At 46.1% G+C, this 15,969-nt stretch overlaps 1 protein-coding gene across 14 annotated transcripts in view; it reads right to left on the reverse strand.

The window, feature by feature from the left end:
• Positions 1–1,086: 1,086 nt before the first annotated feature.
• The window catches only part of MCF2L (MCF.2 cell line derived transforming sequence like), a 334,795-nt gene continuing 319,912 nt past the window's right edge, over positions 1,087–15,969 (reverse strand). For 8 of the 14 annotated variants that reach the window (XM_037799615.1, XM_037799617.1, XM_037799624.1 and 5 more), the window contains 14 exons: positions 15,177–15,269; positions 14,536–14,628; positions 13,237–13,362; positions 12,322–12,543; positions 11,673–11,765; positions 10,205–10,283; positions 9,961–10,027; positions 8,968–9,086; positions 8,469–8,561; positions 7,293–7,367; positions 3,431–3,552; positions 2,157–2,269; positions 1,967–2,070; positions 1,087–1,810 (listed from right to left, as the gene is read on the reverse strand). In XM_037799615.1, coding sequence (XP_037655543.1) covers positions 1,725–1,810; positions 1,967–2,070; positions 2,157–2,269; positions 3,431–3,552; positions 7,293–7,367; positions 8,469–8,561; positions 8,968–9,086; positions 9,961–10,027; positions 10,205–10,283; positions 11,673–11,765; positions 12,322–12,543; positions 13,237–13,362; positions 14,536–14,628; positions 15,177–15,269 — 1,485 coding nt within the window. In that variant the 3' untranslated portion in view covers positions 1,087–1,724. The remainder of the gene's footprint in view (positions 1,811–1,966; positions 2,071–2,156; positions 2,270–3,430; positions 3,553–7,292; positions 7,368–8,468; positions 8,562–8,967; positions 9,087–9,960; positions 10,028–10,204; positions 10,284–11,672; positions 11,766–12,321; positions 12,544–13,236; positions 13,363–14,535; positions 14,629–15,176; positions 15,270–15,969) is intronic. The other 6 variants (XM_037799618.1, XM_037799625.1, XM_037799628.1 and 3 more) reach the window with 2 other exon arrangements.

Raw genomic sequence — 15,969 nt, forward strand, 5'->3', positions numbered from 1 at the left:
CGACCTTGCACGGCACGGGAGATGAGGCGAGCCCTCACTCCGGTAGGTCCATCTTGGAACCGCCACAGGGAAGGAAAACCTTGGTCGGCCTCCAGGCTGCACTGCGACATGAAAACCCACACTGGAAACTGTAAAGTGACACGTTTTCAGCAGCGTGAAGACTATAAATACATCCTTTACATCAAGATATATATGTACACGCACATAAACATATATATACATACATATAAAAATACCTGCCTCAAACAGATACAGAAAGTGTTTTGAAAGAACAGACTTTGCTTCCGAAACACAAAAACGGGGTAAAGCAGAAGAGTTTTCTTTCCAGTTCTTCCTTGATTTGACTACAATGAGCTCTCCACATGTACATCTCGATATTCAAAGTGATGATAATACAGTATACGAGGGCAAGAAGTTTTTATTCTGAAAGCAGGAGAAAGGTTGTGATTGGAGGAGTGGATAGCTGAGGTACTGCCTGCATCTTATAAGGCTGAATACGAAACCATCTCGGGTATTCACGAAGCTATACGTGACAGCATGGATTCAGGTTATGGCCTGTGAAAATCACATCTTTATATTTTCTTTAAAAACAATAAAAATATTCTAAGTCAGTGAAGCTCTTTAAAAAAACCAAGTCCCTCATTTTGCTAATAGAAAAGAAGATTAGCATGTTGAATTATAGTATGCATTTTCTTCTGAAAATTAAACTTGGGCAAGTAAAGGAATCTTCTTGGAATTCTACTGCTTTTGAGCATAGAAACACAGCCTGATTTCATTAAGCGATGTATTTTCATTCACCTGGGACCAGGTTCTAAAGAGCTTCAGGGAGTGTCAGCAATTTATACGAGAGAGTCCCCCAAATCATTCAGCGGTATAAACAACATGTTTCAATGTAAACCCTAGTAACAAAAAAATAGTTTTATATCAAATACAGTATCAAATCATCATTTTATGTAAACACAGTGATTCTTGGTAAAGATTAGAGGCCAAAGTATCACAAAAAAATGGCCGTGAGATTAATCCTGTTTTAAAAAAAACTTGTAAAAGACAAAACAGCCCCACCCCCACCCCCAGTCCCCACCCCTCTCTCCTCCAGCTGTTAAGGGTCAGTGAATTGTTCACTTCTTTTGGAAACGGCTTCGAAAGTATGCATATCCCTGCAGAAAGCACCACACCAGAAATATCAGAAAACTAAAGCTAATGTCTGGAGCAAAAGCCTCATTCCTGGCTGCTTAGTGACACACATACGGCAACTGCCTGGAAGGGTCCAGAAGGGGATGTCTGGTGGGAGGAGGGTCTCTGTCTGTTCTCAGCCCCCTGCGCCTCCTTCTGAACAAGCCGTCTGTTTCCCTGCAGCCTTCTCCACTGCCTCATCCCGGTTTTTCCAAGGAAGCTTTGGTGTCCTGTGGGTGTGCTCTCCCTGCCCCTGGAAAGGAGCTATGGCATCAAGGCTGGAGAGCGGAATCTTCTAGAACCTTTCCCTTCCGAATGCTTCCCTGCTTTCCTGCGTCTCGAGGTTCTGTACATAGCCAGGCAGCTGTTGGTTCTGATCTTTCCAGGGTCCTCTCTTTTCAGGAGTTTTCGTAAAAGCACTGTTCCCTCACCAAACTACGCAAGCCCAAGCAAAAGAAAACTTAGGGATTCGCATGCTGGTCTAATGCCCTTCGGCTTCAGAAGTCCGCTCAAGAGTCCTTCATGCAGGATGCCAAGCCCGGCCTCGGCCCCTATCCCTTCAGGTCTGAGAAGGTGACATTGCAACTTTCGCTGCAGCTGGAGGAGTTGCTCAAGAGGGCGGAGCCCGAGCCCGACTCTGGAGGAGGAGGGAAAAAAATCCGATGAAGAAATGGGAAATTGTTTCAGCTTTGGCTTTCTGCATTTTACACTGAAAAAAGACATTTTTTTAAATAGGTGTTGGGACGGGACAATAGGATCGGAGCGCAGGAAGCGCAGTGCGCTGAGCTCTTACCTGAGCTGCTCAGACACTGAGCTGACCTGGACTTGCCGATGAGCGTGGACAGGCTGCGGGCCGGCACCCACGCCTCCTGACTGGTGGCCAGGTTCCTAACATACCTGAAAGGGGCGTGGGTGTCAAATGGCCTCGAGCCCGTGTCTTCAACACCTCTTGCATGGGCGCAGACCGTGGGGGCCCCTCTTACCAAAGCCCCTCGTCGCCCTCGTGGATCACCTCCACCATGTCCCCGCTTTTCACCGCGAAACCATCCGGGCTTCCTTTTTCGTGGTCTGCCACAGCTGTGTATTTTCCGGGAGCCTAGACGGGGAAAGATGAGGAGAGAGCAGGCACGAGCTTACTGGCATCTGCCTCCTCCAAAGACCAGCTGGCAAAACCCAAACAGCACGTCAGCGTCAGTCCCCACGGCCAACAGCGTCTGCCCACGCACCGACACAATCACCGAGTGTGGACCTCAAGGGATCCGGCCAAGAACAGAAGGAAAACCAGCACTTCCATAGGGTCCTGCCCATTTGTGGAGTTACTGGTAAGAATAGTAAGGTCTAGATTGGTAAGGTCTCCCAGCCTTAGGAAGACACCAGGTTTCACATTAGGACCATAAAAAAAAAAAAAGCCAAAAACAATCTCCAACAATTTCCTCAGCACTGCGCTGTGCTAAGCAAGCTGCCCTCTCCACTTGTCTCTCCCTGGCCACGCTGCTCCTGCCACACCAAGGACTCTCTTGGTCTCTGAATGCTGCAAACACTTCCTCCTCTGCCCCGGGAGCTTTGCTGTTCCCTCTTCTGGAATGCTCCTCCCCTCCTTCAGGTCTTCATTTTAAAGGCTGGATACTGATCGGTTTATGGGTGTATTATGTGTCCCCCTGCTCCAGAACCTCTGGGTCTGGGACTTTTCCTGTTTGCGGCTATACCCCAGCTGCTAGGACCAAGCCCAGCACAGACTGTGCAATAAATATTTGTTGGAATAATCCTGACTCCAATTAATTAATATGGAAATAGTTCTTCCTTGCTACTAATATTCAAAATATGACATTGTTTAGAATGCAGATCAATAACTGACAGTTCAATTTTCTTAAAATATGATAGTAGTATATATATATACACACACACATACATATATACACAGCTTAAAGAAACTTAGCAAGAACATTCTATTTCTCAAAAGGGTAAAAAAAGGGTGTGGATCATTCCCTTTAAAATAAGAGAGAGCCCATATGCATGTGGGTTGGAAGAAGGCTAAGTGACTGAGAGGCTGGGGACAGGCAGTCACAAAGCCACAGGGTTAGGCAGGAGCCCTGGGTGACCGAGGGCCACTCCAAAGGAGCAGGAAACATCTCCGAAATAGAACTATGAGAGCTGTGATCCACACATAAGATCTTTGGGAGCTCTCGTTTCTCAGGAACAACAGCCCCCACTCCGCCACCCCATCTGGAGCCTCCAAGGGAGGGCAGACCAACACTACCAGTTTCTTGGGGCCTGCTCCACCTTCTTCCTCGGCATCAGAGGAATTAATCAGCTCCTCTGCACTTGACCAGCCGTCGTTGTCTTCAGAGGCCTCCAGTGAGTGAGAAGTTTTGCTCCAACCTAAGAGAGAAACAGGCCCGGGTGATGGCTGCTCTTCACGCTGGCAAGACCCACCCACCTCTGTGGCCTGGGCAGTGCCCGTTGGCATCAGCACCACAAGCCCCCTTAAATGTGCAGTTCTAGGGAGAGCTGGCCACCGTCTGCCCAGGAGTGCACAAGGAGCTTTGCAGGATGCTACCGTAGACTTCCCAAATACCTCACAGGTTTTAGTTCAACTGTGAAAACAATCCCAGGGAGACAGGGTTTAAACGCATTTGTTTGCATCTGCTCAGTCAATGCAATTTAAAGAAGCTAACTCCCAGATTCCTCCTTTGCAGCTGCGTGTTTATCAAGCAAGGCTCTGTCTCTTCATGGCAAATAGGAAAGCAATTTCCATGAGCTCATTCTCCTGCCGGTCTCTGGGGAAATATGGAAACCCTTCAAGTGACAACTAACTGAAAACATCTCCTGCCCAATCTAGATTTGAGCCCTACAAGTAAATACTCATCAAAAGGGGAAGCGTTTTCAATTAATGCTTGTGCATTTAACAGTTTCTAATAAATCCACTAATGTTTGTTGGGAGCATGCCACACACCAGCCACACGTCTAAGCCCTGGACGTAGGAGGCAGCTAGGACTGTGATCCCTGTTTTATAGATGAGTAACGGCACACAGATGTTAAAGAATGTGTTGAAGGCTACATGGGCACTAAGTACAAAGCTGGGTTTCTGGACCAGAGCCCAACATTTGTAACCATGTGCTATCTCCACTAGGTTAGCAATTCACAAATAGGGATGAACAAAGCCTTCTTCTGGACTTAAACATATATATATATGTATGTTTAAATATATTTCATATATATATTCGTCAACCTCTCTACTGCCCTGTATCCCCAAGTAACTATGTTTCATTTTAGGAGAGCTTTCAAGTAAGCTGGGGAGAGAGAGGGGACAATGAATTCATGATACCGAATATGTACAATAAATATTAGTAATAAAGCAACAGGCCTAAGCTGAACTCCTATGGTATTAACCAACAGTCACCCCCATGGTATTAAATTACATTTTCAACAAGAAACAAGCAACTTGTGGAAATGAGCATACTGCTGATCGGATTTCAACTTTGGCACATCTAGTTCTAAACTATATTTGGTGCAGCTGGAGGCATGCTTTTTCCTGAGAAGAGATGGTGCTGGAATGTGAAGGAATCATGGAAGAGACAGATGCATAAATGCTCCCCCTTTTATTAAGTTGGGGAGACTGTAAAGAGGTGAATGGTCCAAGCCAGTTCCCTACTGTCAATAATTTTTAAGGTTGGCAATGAAAAGGAAACTTTCAGGAGCTAGAAAGTCATCTTTTGTCTTAAATAGATAAAAAAGGGAGCTGGGACCAGTGAGCTCCCCTCCGTCAGCTGGCAGAGTGACAAGCCCTGCAAAGGAAGTGTGTGCTCAGAGCCACAGCAGCCCCTGCCCAGCAGGCTCAGGCTTCACTCCACACAGGAGCAGGGGCTGGCAGGCCTGGAGGGTCTCCAAGCTTCACCGTCCTGGGGCTGTGCTGCTGGGGTCAGGTGGGATGCTCTCAGCCACATGGCCCTGCTAGGTGTTACCACCAGGCTTGCATCTGGGCAAGAATTCGGGATTATCAGTTTTCAGCTACAAATCTCACCCCAACCTTGCCTGCTTTGAGTGCATCTGAAGTTGCGGCACAGTGTGGGAAGCTAGGACGGAGCACTGGGGGAGAGGGACACTGGGGCACCCAGGCACGAGCATCCTCCACGTGAGAGAGGGACGAATGCTGGCGTAGACCGTCTCCCCAGATCTCTCCCTGCACCAACCCACCTCCCAGATTGTCATGAAGCACTTATATGGGGATTCTGGGAAAAACTGAGCCAAAAATCTGTTTGAGGATCATGGGAACAGAAGGATAAAGAACTTTATTTGGCAAGATTCTCTGGCCAAATAGGATGCTGCCTTCCCAGCAGTCTTTATATAAAAACTGTCACTTTAAAGAACAGTGTGGTTATACCTTTGGAAAACCTAGAGTGTCTCTGCCTTCTGGCACCTCCAGAGAAAGCACTTTCTAGACCTAGTGCATTGTCTAGGGTGCTGGTGGGGCTGTTGCTCAAGCCTGTGCTTGTGGGCCTCTGGACACTCTTCAGCAGGCTCCAAGCAGTGTCACTGCCTTAAAGAGTGTAACTGGGCAAGTATGCGGGCAAATACCGACCGCTTACAATGCCTAAGGTAGTAGCTATGGGACAAAAAAGCAAAAATGTTTGGAAGCTCCACAACCACAAATTAGTGCATTACTCTTTATAATGCAAGGGGATTTATGATGCATTACTCTATTTATTACTCTTTATTTATAGCATTACTCTTTATTTATGATGCAAGGGGATATTCTGCAAGAGGATGTTAGGCCAAGTTGACTCACGAATATGGTTAGTCACTTTTATTTTTGGTAAAATATTCTTGATGTTGTCAGTGGAGTAAAGTAATTGACTGATAAAGTTTTTTGGTGGGCACCAGCCACAAAGACTTGTTGTTCATCATCATCTGCTAAAGACTAAAATGAATCAGTGATGATGATGATGATGATAACCGGTAACCATATGTCAGGCTCTGAGATATCTCGTTTAGCCTTCATTACGACTCTACAAGATTGCATTATCAACACTCTACAGACGAGGAAACTGAAGCTTGTAGAGGTGAAGTGGCTTGGCTAAAAAGTGGTGGAATCTGTATCTGAGCCACAGTAAGTCTGGTTCCAAATTCACTTTGTCTACACTACAAACTCACTTTGCCCTACAGAAAAGAAAGGAATGCGTGGAAATACCTTTAGGTGTAAGTGGAAAACATATAATGAGCAAAAGTATATACCTTCCTAGAAGCCTGTGAAGGAGAGAGCCGGATGCCCCCCACATTTTTAGGCTATGAGCAAGCTGCCCGCAAGTTTCTCACACCTGCGCTTTCTGGACCGGAGCCTTATGGTCCAGAGTCCAGCACAGGCCAGGGTGACGTCTGATAGTGTATCTGGTCTCGGGCAGTGGCTTGTGGGGATTCTGTTTCAGCCTACACACCCTTTGGAACCTTCTTAGTTTGGAAAACCCAGGAAGATTCAAAAAGTGGAATCTTCTCCATGCACCAGATACTTTCAACTTAGGCCACAGAAGTCTTTGGGTTTCCCAGAGGAGGCTTTACCCTCTGCAGATGACATGGGAAAGAAATAAGAAGGTCCAGGTTTCAATATAGAGCTTGGCGCTATCTATCTGTATGATTTGGGGTAGGGCACAACCAGACTGATCATCTTCCCTATGTAATGAGGCGTTGGGCTTGCTTCCTGCCAACTGTAATATTCTATTTCCAAAATGAAGGGTCAGGACAAACTAATGAAGTCAGGGACCGGGTGGGGAAGGATCTAGGACCAGGGATACTCAGTAGCCTAAAATAGCTGCTGAGTAATAAAACCCAACCCAACCCAAACCAGACACCAGCCAGAAGACAACAGCACTAAGCTGTTGCCTATAGCCAGTAACTAGTGGCCAGCGGGTAGTTCCTGACTTGGGTGCAACTATGAAGCACACAGTCCATTTTAGTATCTGTAGTCAGAGCATCATGCTTTTGAGCAAAACAAGAGTTTTGTTTCTGGCTAGTAAAGACCAATTTAATTTTACATTTTAGATGGCAAGTAATGGTAAACACGTAGCGGGTTAGCTGGATGGGAAAATGGATTGTCAATCTATGTTCAGTAGGTTGAATCACTCTACCTCTTAAACCAAAAGGAGTTGGATCACTCTTTACTTCATGTCGCTTAGCTTTTTTGTCAGGACTGGTAGGAGAAGCTGCAGAAGAAGGAAGAGGCAAAAATATAACAGAAGAGAGAGAGAGTGAGGAGCTGTGCAGAGAGAGATGAGGAGTATTAAGCGAAATACCTGAGTTCATGCTGGAATGGGATAGAAACATAAATATGGGTTAATTTCCACTGATTCAAAATGTAGCTCTAGGGAACAAAACTGAAATGGCCAAGAGATCTCACAGGTGAAAAGAGAGGTCCAGGGTGATTGGGTCTGATGAACAGATTTATGGGTTGACTTTGGCAATCCGTTATCATCATTTTTGTGGGGCCATCTCTAGGTACCTTTTCTTAGCTCTGCATTAGCAAAGTCTGTAGTAACAGAATTTGTAGTTTCTTTCCTCCTTTTTAATTTTTAAGTGAGAGGCTAGCGTAACAGTATTTTATAAATTGGAGAGCCAAAAATATTAAAAATACAACAAAAAAACTAATTTTCTGGATCAACATCTGGACCAAAGAATCCTGGACAACACTGGACTTTTAGCATCGGGAAGGGGAGTCCTAGAAAGACATGCCTGGAACCTCAGGCCTTGCTTCAAGAGCTCTTTCAGCTTATTTCCCTCCCAAATATTTTCATTGTCAAAGAGCACTCAAAGGTAATCAAACTTTTAGAGATCTCAGTGTAAAGCAATCCTTCTCGGTTCACTTGCCAAACACCTATAAGCATATCTGAAATCTCAGCGTGCTGGCAAAAAAAGAGTACTTACAGCTAGAAAGGTTAAAAGTACTGTGGGTAACTTGACGGAAAAAAGCAAGAAAAGGCAGGAGGGAGGAGAGTTGGATCAAAAAAGCAAATGCAACTCTAGTTTCTGAGCAAGCCTCCACTGAAAAGCTCAACTTGACCTTTTCAGAGAAAAGGCAGCCCCCTGAAAGGGCACTTTGGAGCTCTGAATAACAGACACACAAGCATCGGTAAAGAAGAGCGATTCAGTGGAAAAGTGTTTCCAAATGGGCTCCATGTGGAGATGAAGGTGGCCAATGATTCCTCTTGGGACCACACACAAGTGATGACCACACAAATGTAGCACAGACACAAGACCATGGAGATGGACACTTCCAGAAGTCGGGATTGAAGCGGGCGCCTGTTTACCTTTCTGACCTTTGAGGTTAGCAAAGCCCTGCAGGGTGAAGCGCTTTTTGGAAAGCGCAGAACTTTCTGAGGTAGAGCTAGTAACTGTGTCATCTACAAAGGAAAAGAAAGAAACAAAAAATAGAGCGGACACATGACAACCCTGAGCTGACGGGAGGGCCCTGAGCCGGGCTTTCGAGGCGGACTGGGAGGTCGGAACCTCAGATCACCGCTGATGTTCGGACGTTAGGACTTTCCTGGGCATTTCTGGGGCTGGGTTCACCGATTGGGAGCTGACACCGAAGGTGACCAAGATGGATTCTTCTGTAAGATTCAGATGTTTTATTTAAGGTGGATTGGGAAAAGGACGCAATTCTCAACCCTTTATAAACACTACCCGTGCCAACAAGAAGCTGCACATTTCTAACCAAAGGGCTGTCCCTGCTGCTGGTCTTGAGCAAATGACACTGGCAAGGGCAACTCTCAGCACACTCCAGGCTCGGTCACGACGGACACCCACCTTTGCCCTTCTCCGGGGGCTTTGGCAATGACGTGGAGCTCACGTAGCCTTCCAGGCTTAGGGGGTCAGTTTTTCTTTCTTCCAACTTTTTGCTGTTTCTTGTATTCCCCTTCGAGGGACTAATGACATAAGACATGTCAAAAAAGAGATGGCATGTTGTCAGGTTAAATTTTCAAAAACTCTTGAGGATTTGGTGAATTGCGATATCCTTGAGTTGTTATGCAGTCCTTAAAGCAACATATCTTACTATTTCAAAGCGACTAAGCACTTCTAAATTAAAACCAAACGGAACAAACGAAAACAAACAAACAAAAAAAACAAAAACAAAAAACACCTTACTGGCTCCTAAGTAGGTTTTCTGGGCAGGGGAGTGTCTTTTTCTTCTAAAACTATTGTTCTATGGATTATTTATTTAGACCATATTCTGTTCTGTAAATGATTAAAGGTGACTTACATAAATAAGAAAATAAAGTGAAAAAAACAAGTGAATGAATAAAATACCAAAAGAAAAACAAGGGCAGAAAAGACACGATGAAGCCACCATTCAGATCGGTGTCTGAAATGCACGTCCCAAGAGCCCATACTTGGCCACTTGTGAGCCTCAAGTTTAGCTCTGAGCTTTCAGCCTCCAACGATACCTTGGCTGAGGTGGTACCATCATTTAAGTGCTACCTGATGAACTTTATCTGGAATAGCTTAGGAAATAATCCGCAAATGGGAAAAAAATTGGAAAGATATTAGGAGACTTGTTCTCTGCCCCACAGTGGAGCCAGAGGCACACTTCTTTGAGGCTGATCCTCTGGGACTAAACTCACCAGTGTACAATTCTAAGATGATAAGCACTTCAGAGGCGGCCTTGGGACAAACTCAAAAAAATGCCAATAACCAGGAGATTGAGACAGATGGAAGCTAAGTAAACCAGGTAGCACTTGCAACAAGCCTATTTTTAAACTTCCCAATACACCGACTTTTAAACTGTATATTCACCCTCACCTTGTATTAGATGATGCAGGCAGAGGCAAACTCTGGGACTGCTCCAAGGCTCTATGCTGACTGGCTTCTGCAAGGAGGGGAAATAGACCACACATCATGATTTAAGAATCTGAAAATTACCAACTTTACTTTTAAATGCTAAGCTATTTTACATGGTCAAGAATTTTGTTGATGCTTTCAACAAAAGTGAAAATGCACCTGGAGCAAAAGCTAAGAGAGAATCAATTACCTAAGACATCCTTACCTCTACAAGCCTGCAGCTGACTGGTCAGCACTTTGCGGATTTCATTCACCCACGCTGCTTTAATTTCAGGAGTTGGTGCCTATCTCCCCAAAAGAAATGCCAGTAGGTAAGTGCTGAAGTTCGTTTATGAAATAAGCTTTGGTATTTTACTTTCGTAACTTCTAAGGACAATCTTAGGCATCTAATAATCAAGATCACTGAATTAGGAAAAAATAGGTGGGTATGTTCCTTTGCCGTGTGAGCTCACCCCACAAAGGGCAGGGGCATGGTTGGAAAAAGGAGAGCGTAGGGCCCAGTGCCTGGCAGCAGGGGGCACTCAAAGACAGTTAATGGACAGATGATGGCACCGATAGCTGTGTAACAGCCATATCAATGGGTAAAACTGTGGGCATAAAATACCCCTTGAGAATGAGTGGTTGGGAAGTCAGACTGACATTTTTTTTTAGATGACAAGGATAGGAAGGAAATCCCATAAATAGACTCTAACCTGCAACAAAGAAGGTGACTGGACCTGGAATGAGGTACAGCTACAGGGTCTCACCATAATGGCCAGCCTGGACACAGCTGCTGGGTTTGCTCCTGCCACAGCACCCCTGGGGCTCAAGGCTGAGGGTCTGTCGTCAGGTGGGCAGCTGGGCTCTGAAAATGCTGAACTGTCTGCAAAGCTGTACCTGCGACTTGGTTGCTGGCAGCTCATCCGGATCACATATCTGGGTGCTTTGGGCTGGGGGTGGGTGGCCCATGCTGGAGCAGGGACAATGCCCTCATTTCAATTCTGTAGGGTCCTTGGCCTGGGGCTATGCTGGTTTGGGTGGCAGGACTGGAGACCGTGACACTGTGATACTCACTGCATCCTGCCACGGTTGCCTAATATCCCAAAGGCCAGACCATCAAGGATGTCAGAGTTTTCAAGGGCAACGAGAAGAGACACATCCACCCATGTGGGGTTCAGTCCTTCATAAAGCACTTGGGGTCTGGCTATGGGGTCACATAAGGGTCACTGTCCCCTAAATTTACATTCAAAACTCTGCCCACTCCCCACCCTCAACAATCAGGAAAGGATGATGCAGGGTCCAGGAATCCACTCCCCCTACTCGGAGAATCCAGATCAACGTGTACTGAAGGTGGTACAGGGCTAGCCAGCCCTCTCATGTGTTGTGAAGGTATACATGGCCTTGGGGATGACATGAATTTGAGCCCATTTTTCTTTTAGTGCACTTAAAGCATGTTTAATGTGTATTTCCCCCCTGTATTTTGTCCTGGGTACAGCTGTTCAGAGCAGGTTAAAGAGATGGTTCAGAGCAGTGTTTCTGAAATGGACAATGACTACTCTTGGCCTCTGGATGATGAAACTTCACAGAAGATTCTAAAAACCAGTTGACATTAGAAACTTTTCACTGGCGATCCTTAACAGGTTCAATTAATACCTTAATGCCTTGCCTGAGAAACAAAAATATGTGGGTCTTACCTGTATGATGTAAACTTCTTCCCTTGCGTTGTACCAGATTTCAAATTTCTTCGCGTCACCTTTCACATTCTCCGTTATGCCAACAGCTGTCATCTGGCAAACACAAATTTGGGAGACAGACATTATTGTGCATAATGAAACCACCCACTTCATGTTAAAAGATGCTGATGCATAAATTACATAATAGGAATGTTTTTGGGGTAGGGGCTAGGAATTCCAAAATTTTTGGACTTCCACATCCACATGTAACAGCTGAGTATCAGGATTTCAAGAGTTCCTGATCAGGGTTCTTTTTAATAATTAAATTCGATTTTATTGAGATATACTCACATACCATACAATCATCCATGATGTACAATCAACTGTTCACAGTACCACCATATAGTTATGCATTCATCACCCCAACCTATTTTTGAACATTTTCCTTACACCAGAAAGAATCAGAATAAAAAATAGAAGTAAAAAAGAATACCCAAATCATCCCCCCATCCACCCTATTTTTCATTTAGTTTTTGTCCCCATTTTTCTACTCACATGATCAAGGTTTTAATTACAACATAAAAATGAGTCAGAGTCATAGATTTTTTTCCTCTTTTAGGATGAGCCAACAAGTGTTTTGTTGTTGAAAACAAGGCCTTCCCCTACTTACATTTAAGGACTGCTTGTAACTGTAGGAAGGGGCTTTCTCATAGCCCTCCCCGTTTTCCTCCCTCTTCTTACAGAACAGCACGGCCTTCTCGTGCAGAAACAGGTGCCGCTGCATCGGCTTAAACCTGGCCAGGTCCTTCACCTTGGTGTGGCCCTTCTTATGATCCGTCCAGACGCTGAAGGAGCCCTGCATCAGCAGCTTTCCCAAGTCATTCAAGTTCCCCTAAAACATATGAACACACAAAGGTGACATTTAAAACTGAGAATGAGTGCTGACCTCCCCCAGGCCCCACCCCCAAATTCTACAAGTTGATCTGATATGGACAAGAAAGGGAGAAAGTGGAAATATGACTTCTGCTGCTTGTTACGCATCACGAATCCACAAGCAGCGGTAGAGAAAACAGGCTGCCACACCCACTCTCCCAATGGGCCTCGTCATCAGAAGACAAGGAAACAGTGTGGTTTTCAAAACTCTGCCAGTGCAAAAAAGATGCTGTGCAATCCTGACTCTCCTTAGGCCAACACAGTGAGGCTGGCTTGGGACCAAGGGGTGGACACTTTCTGCAGTTCTCTGCATATTTTCCATCCCAGGGTGCTCTGCAGACCTCAGCACCAACATCGTCTGGGCTCTTGTTCATCTCAGCCCCAACCCAGAGACCTATGGCATCGGAACCTGTACTTTAAGAAGATGCCAGCTGATGCATAGGCACATTCTTAACATTTAAGGAGCGCAGTCCTAAACCATTATCCAGAGGTCCTCTTCCTGGCTGCTCATTAGAATGCCCCACCATGCCATGCTCCTTAGCATATCCTGCAGAACCGGGAGAAAGTGCTCGTCCTTTTTCCTGGGGTGGGGATTGTTCTCAGCAGTGCCCCTGACGGCCTCCCATTTGCTCCCACGGGCGCCACCACTTACATCGTAGCCCGTGATGGCGATCAGGTGCATGGAATCGTTGACAGCCTTGAGGATGCCCAGGATGGAACTGAGTGCCTCCTGCAGGTCCTCAGCCCCTTCACAGTTTTTGCTGTATTTCAACATTTCCTAAGGGGGGAAGGGAGCAGGGAGAATGAGGACATTTGCCACACAAATCACCGAAAGCATCCAGGGGTTGTCCGGGCACTTAACCCCCACAACTCGCAGTGTAGCTTGCAATTCTGCCAACCAGCCCCTGAGAAATGCAAACCTGGGCTCGGTTCCAAAGAGGGATCCTTATTTAGTGTGTGTTCTTGCAAAATGTGTCACCTGGGAGGAGGAGCACGGCCACCACACACAAGCACGCACGCACCCACCAGCACCCCTCCCTCATGTGGGCAGGGGCTTGCCTGGGAAGGCCTGGCTGGTTCTCAGGGTAGCTCAGGAAGCGGCAGTGCCCCCCTTCGCTTTAGCCCCCTCCCCTCCTCTCACTCCCAATAGCTCTGATGCTGCAAACCAGGGACTTGGTGGAAAGAGTCAAACACACAGAAGCACTTGGCAAGTGCAAACGTCATTACCCCCACACTCCTGAGGATAAACAGCCACATGCAATTTCAATCCTGGACAGAGGGACAGAGCTGCAAACCATTTCCTGCCATGAAGCAGCTTTAGAGGGCCCCAAACAGTAAACTTATACACGAAATTGTCCCATTTTTGGTCATTTCTCCACTCCCAAACTGAAGACTTTTTTCCTCTCAATTTTGACACCTTGCAACAACACTTATGGTTAAAAGAGTGTCTCTGCACATCATTCATTCACTCACTCAGGCTTACTGAGGCACCTCTGCTGGGCGCCAGCAAGGACCAACAGGGTAGACCCCCTGCCCTTCAAAGGCTCTCACTGTCAGGGAGACGCCAATGTATAAGCAAATAATTACGGGGCGATATGACTGGAAAGCCACAGGACATGAGTCCGTAAAGCTTGGGACTTTCGTTCACCTTTGCATCCCCGGCACCTTAGCTAGCTCATGGCAGGCCCTCAGTGAGTGTCTGTGAGAGAGACGTCTCGATGCAGGCCTGGACGGGAGGGGAGGTTTGGGGAGAAGCCTGAGTCCTGGGCTGAGAAATGGTCTGGGGAGGGTCCCGGGGACAGCCTGGCAAGTACACCTGGGTGGGTGATGCAGACGGCTGGGGAGGCGGCAGGTGAGCCAGAGGAGGGAGGGTGGGTCAGGCTGCAAAGGGCCTCGTCGTCTTGGTGAAGAATTTTGTACTAAGATGTGACTGTCATTTGGGGTTTCTTACCTTGAGCAATAACTGATATTTGGTTATTCTCTGAACAGGCTTTAGTAGGTAAGAATCCAAACTCAGCTTGTGGTCCAGTTTCTTCTGGCATTCCTGAAACCAATTGAAAAAGAAAAAACAAACAACTTTTCGTTGAGATAATTTTCATTATTCTTTATTTAAAAAGTCAACCAGTAAATGAAATGATATTCTAATGAAGGGATCGGAAATGGTGGTAGATTGAAATAGGTATCCCAACAAACACGTGTTCTTAATCTTAATCCATGTCCCGTGGGTGTGAACCCACTGTAAACAGAACCTTTTGAAGTTGTTATTTCTAGCAAAGGTGCAGTGAACTGAACCAGGGTGGAACTTCATCCTCATCACTGGAGCCCTTATAAAGAAAACTGGAAAGGCACAGAAGCTGGAAAGGAGAGGACATCTCCATGTGAGGGGAGGCAGAGCTGCAAGCCAAGGAACCCCAAGGATTGCCGCATCTGCCACCAGCATGCTACAGGTTTTTGGGGAGAAAGCAAGCCTTGCTGATACCTTGATTCCGGACTTCTTCTAGCCTCAAAATCATGAGCCAATAAATTCCTGTTGTTTAAGACAACCCACTGGTATTTGTCATAGCAGCCTGGCAAACGAAGACAGGAACATACCTGAAAAAATGGACAGTCGGAGCACTGTCTCCAGAGGCTCTCTGATCGGGGTTTGTTTTGGCAATACTTCTCGTAAATCTGAAACTCTTCCATCTGGACCCAGGAGGGACAAATACCCACATGTTACAAGATGTTTCAGTAGCGAGCATATAAAGGCACCTCAAGTTAAACAATTATGGATGGCTATTTCTGCAGTGCACTGGAGAACGGCTTACTGTAAGGTGGAAAATGCTTTGTGACAATGTCCTATTGGCTTTTTAATAAAGGAAGCCCATGGTCCCGCCTTGCACTGAGATCTGTAGTGGAGAAGGGGCACTGCTGTATACTATTCTTTTGAAGATGTGTAATAGGTGTTATTTTGCTTTGTCTTTAATTGAACTTCCAGAGTCCTTCCTAGCAGTTTTGCAAACTACTTATGTTATTTTGCCAGTTTCTCCAAGTGTATTTTAGGGGCAAATCCAATCTCAGGCAGTGGTTCCTGCTGGAGCCTTAGACTACAGCTTTCATCCTGGCTCACTTTTGATCCTGAACAAGCAGGATGGGATCCCCAGTGGCTTAGCCCCTCCCCTCCTCTTCACTTCAGAGTCTTTCTTGTCCTGGCCTTTGACTGTCCAGAGCTGTGCCTGACCAATGTGCCTTCATTGACCTTTACTGCAGAGAGCTCCAAGACAGCCAGAATATGGCAACAGGCCTGAAAGAGGACATGAAAATAGAACACCGGGGCTTGGAAAGCCTCTTGCTAGCTGCCTGCCCCCGCGTTTTAATCTTGCTGATGACAACCTATGGTTAATGT

The sequence above is a fragment of the Choloepus didactylus genome, chromosome 12 (assembly GCF_015220235.1).
Source record: "Choloepus didactylus isolate mChoDid1 chromosome 12, mChoDid1.pri, whole genome shotgun sequence".
Lineage (NCBI taxonomy): Eukaryota > Metazoa > Chordata > Mammalia > Pilosa > Megalonychidae > Choloepus > Choloepus didactylus.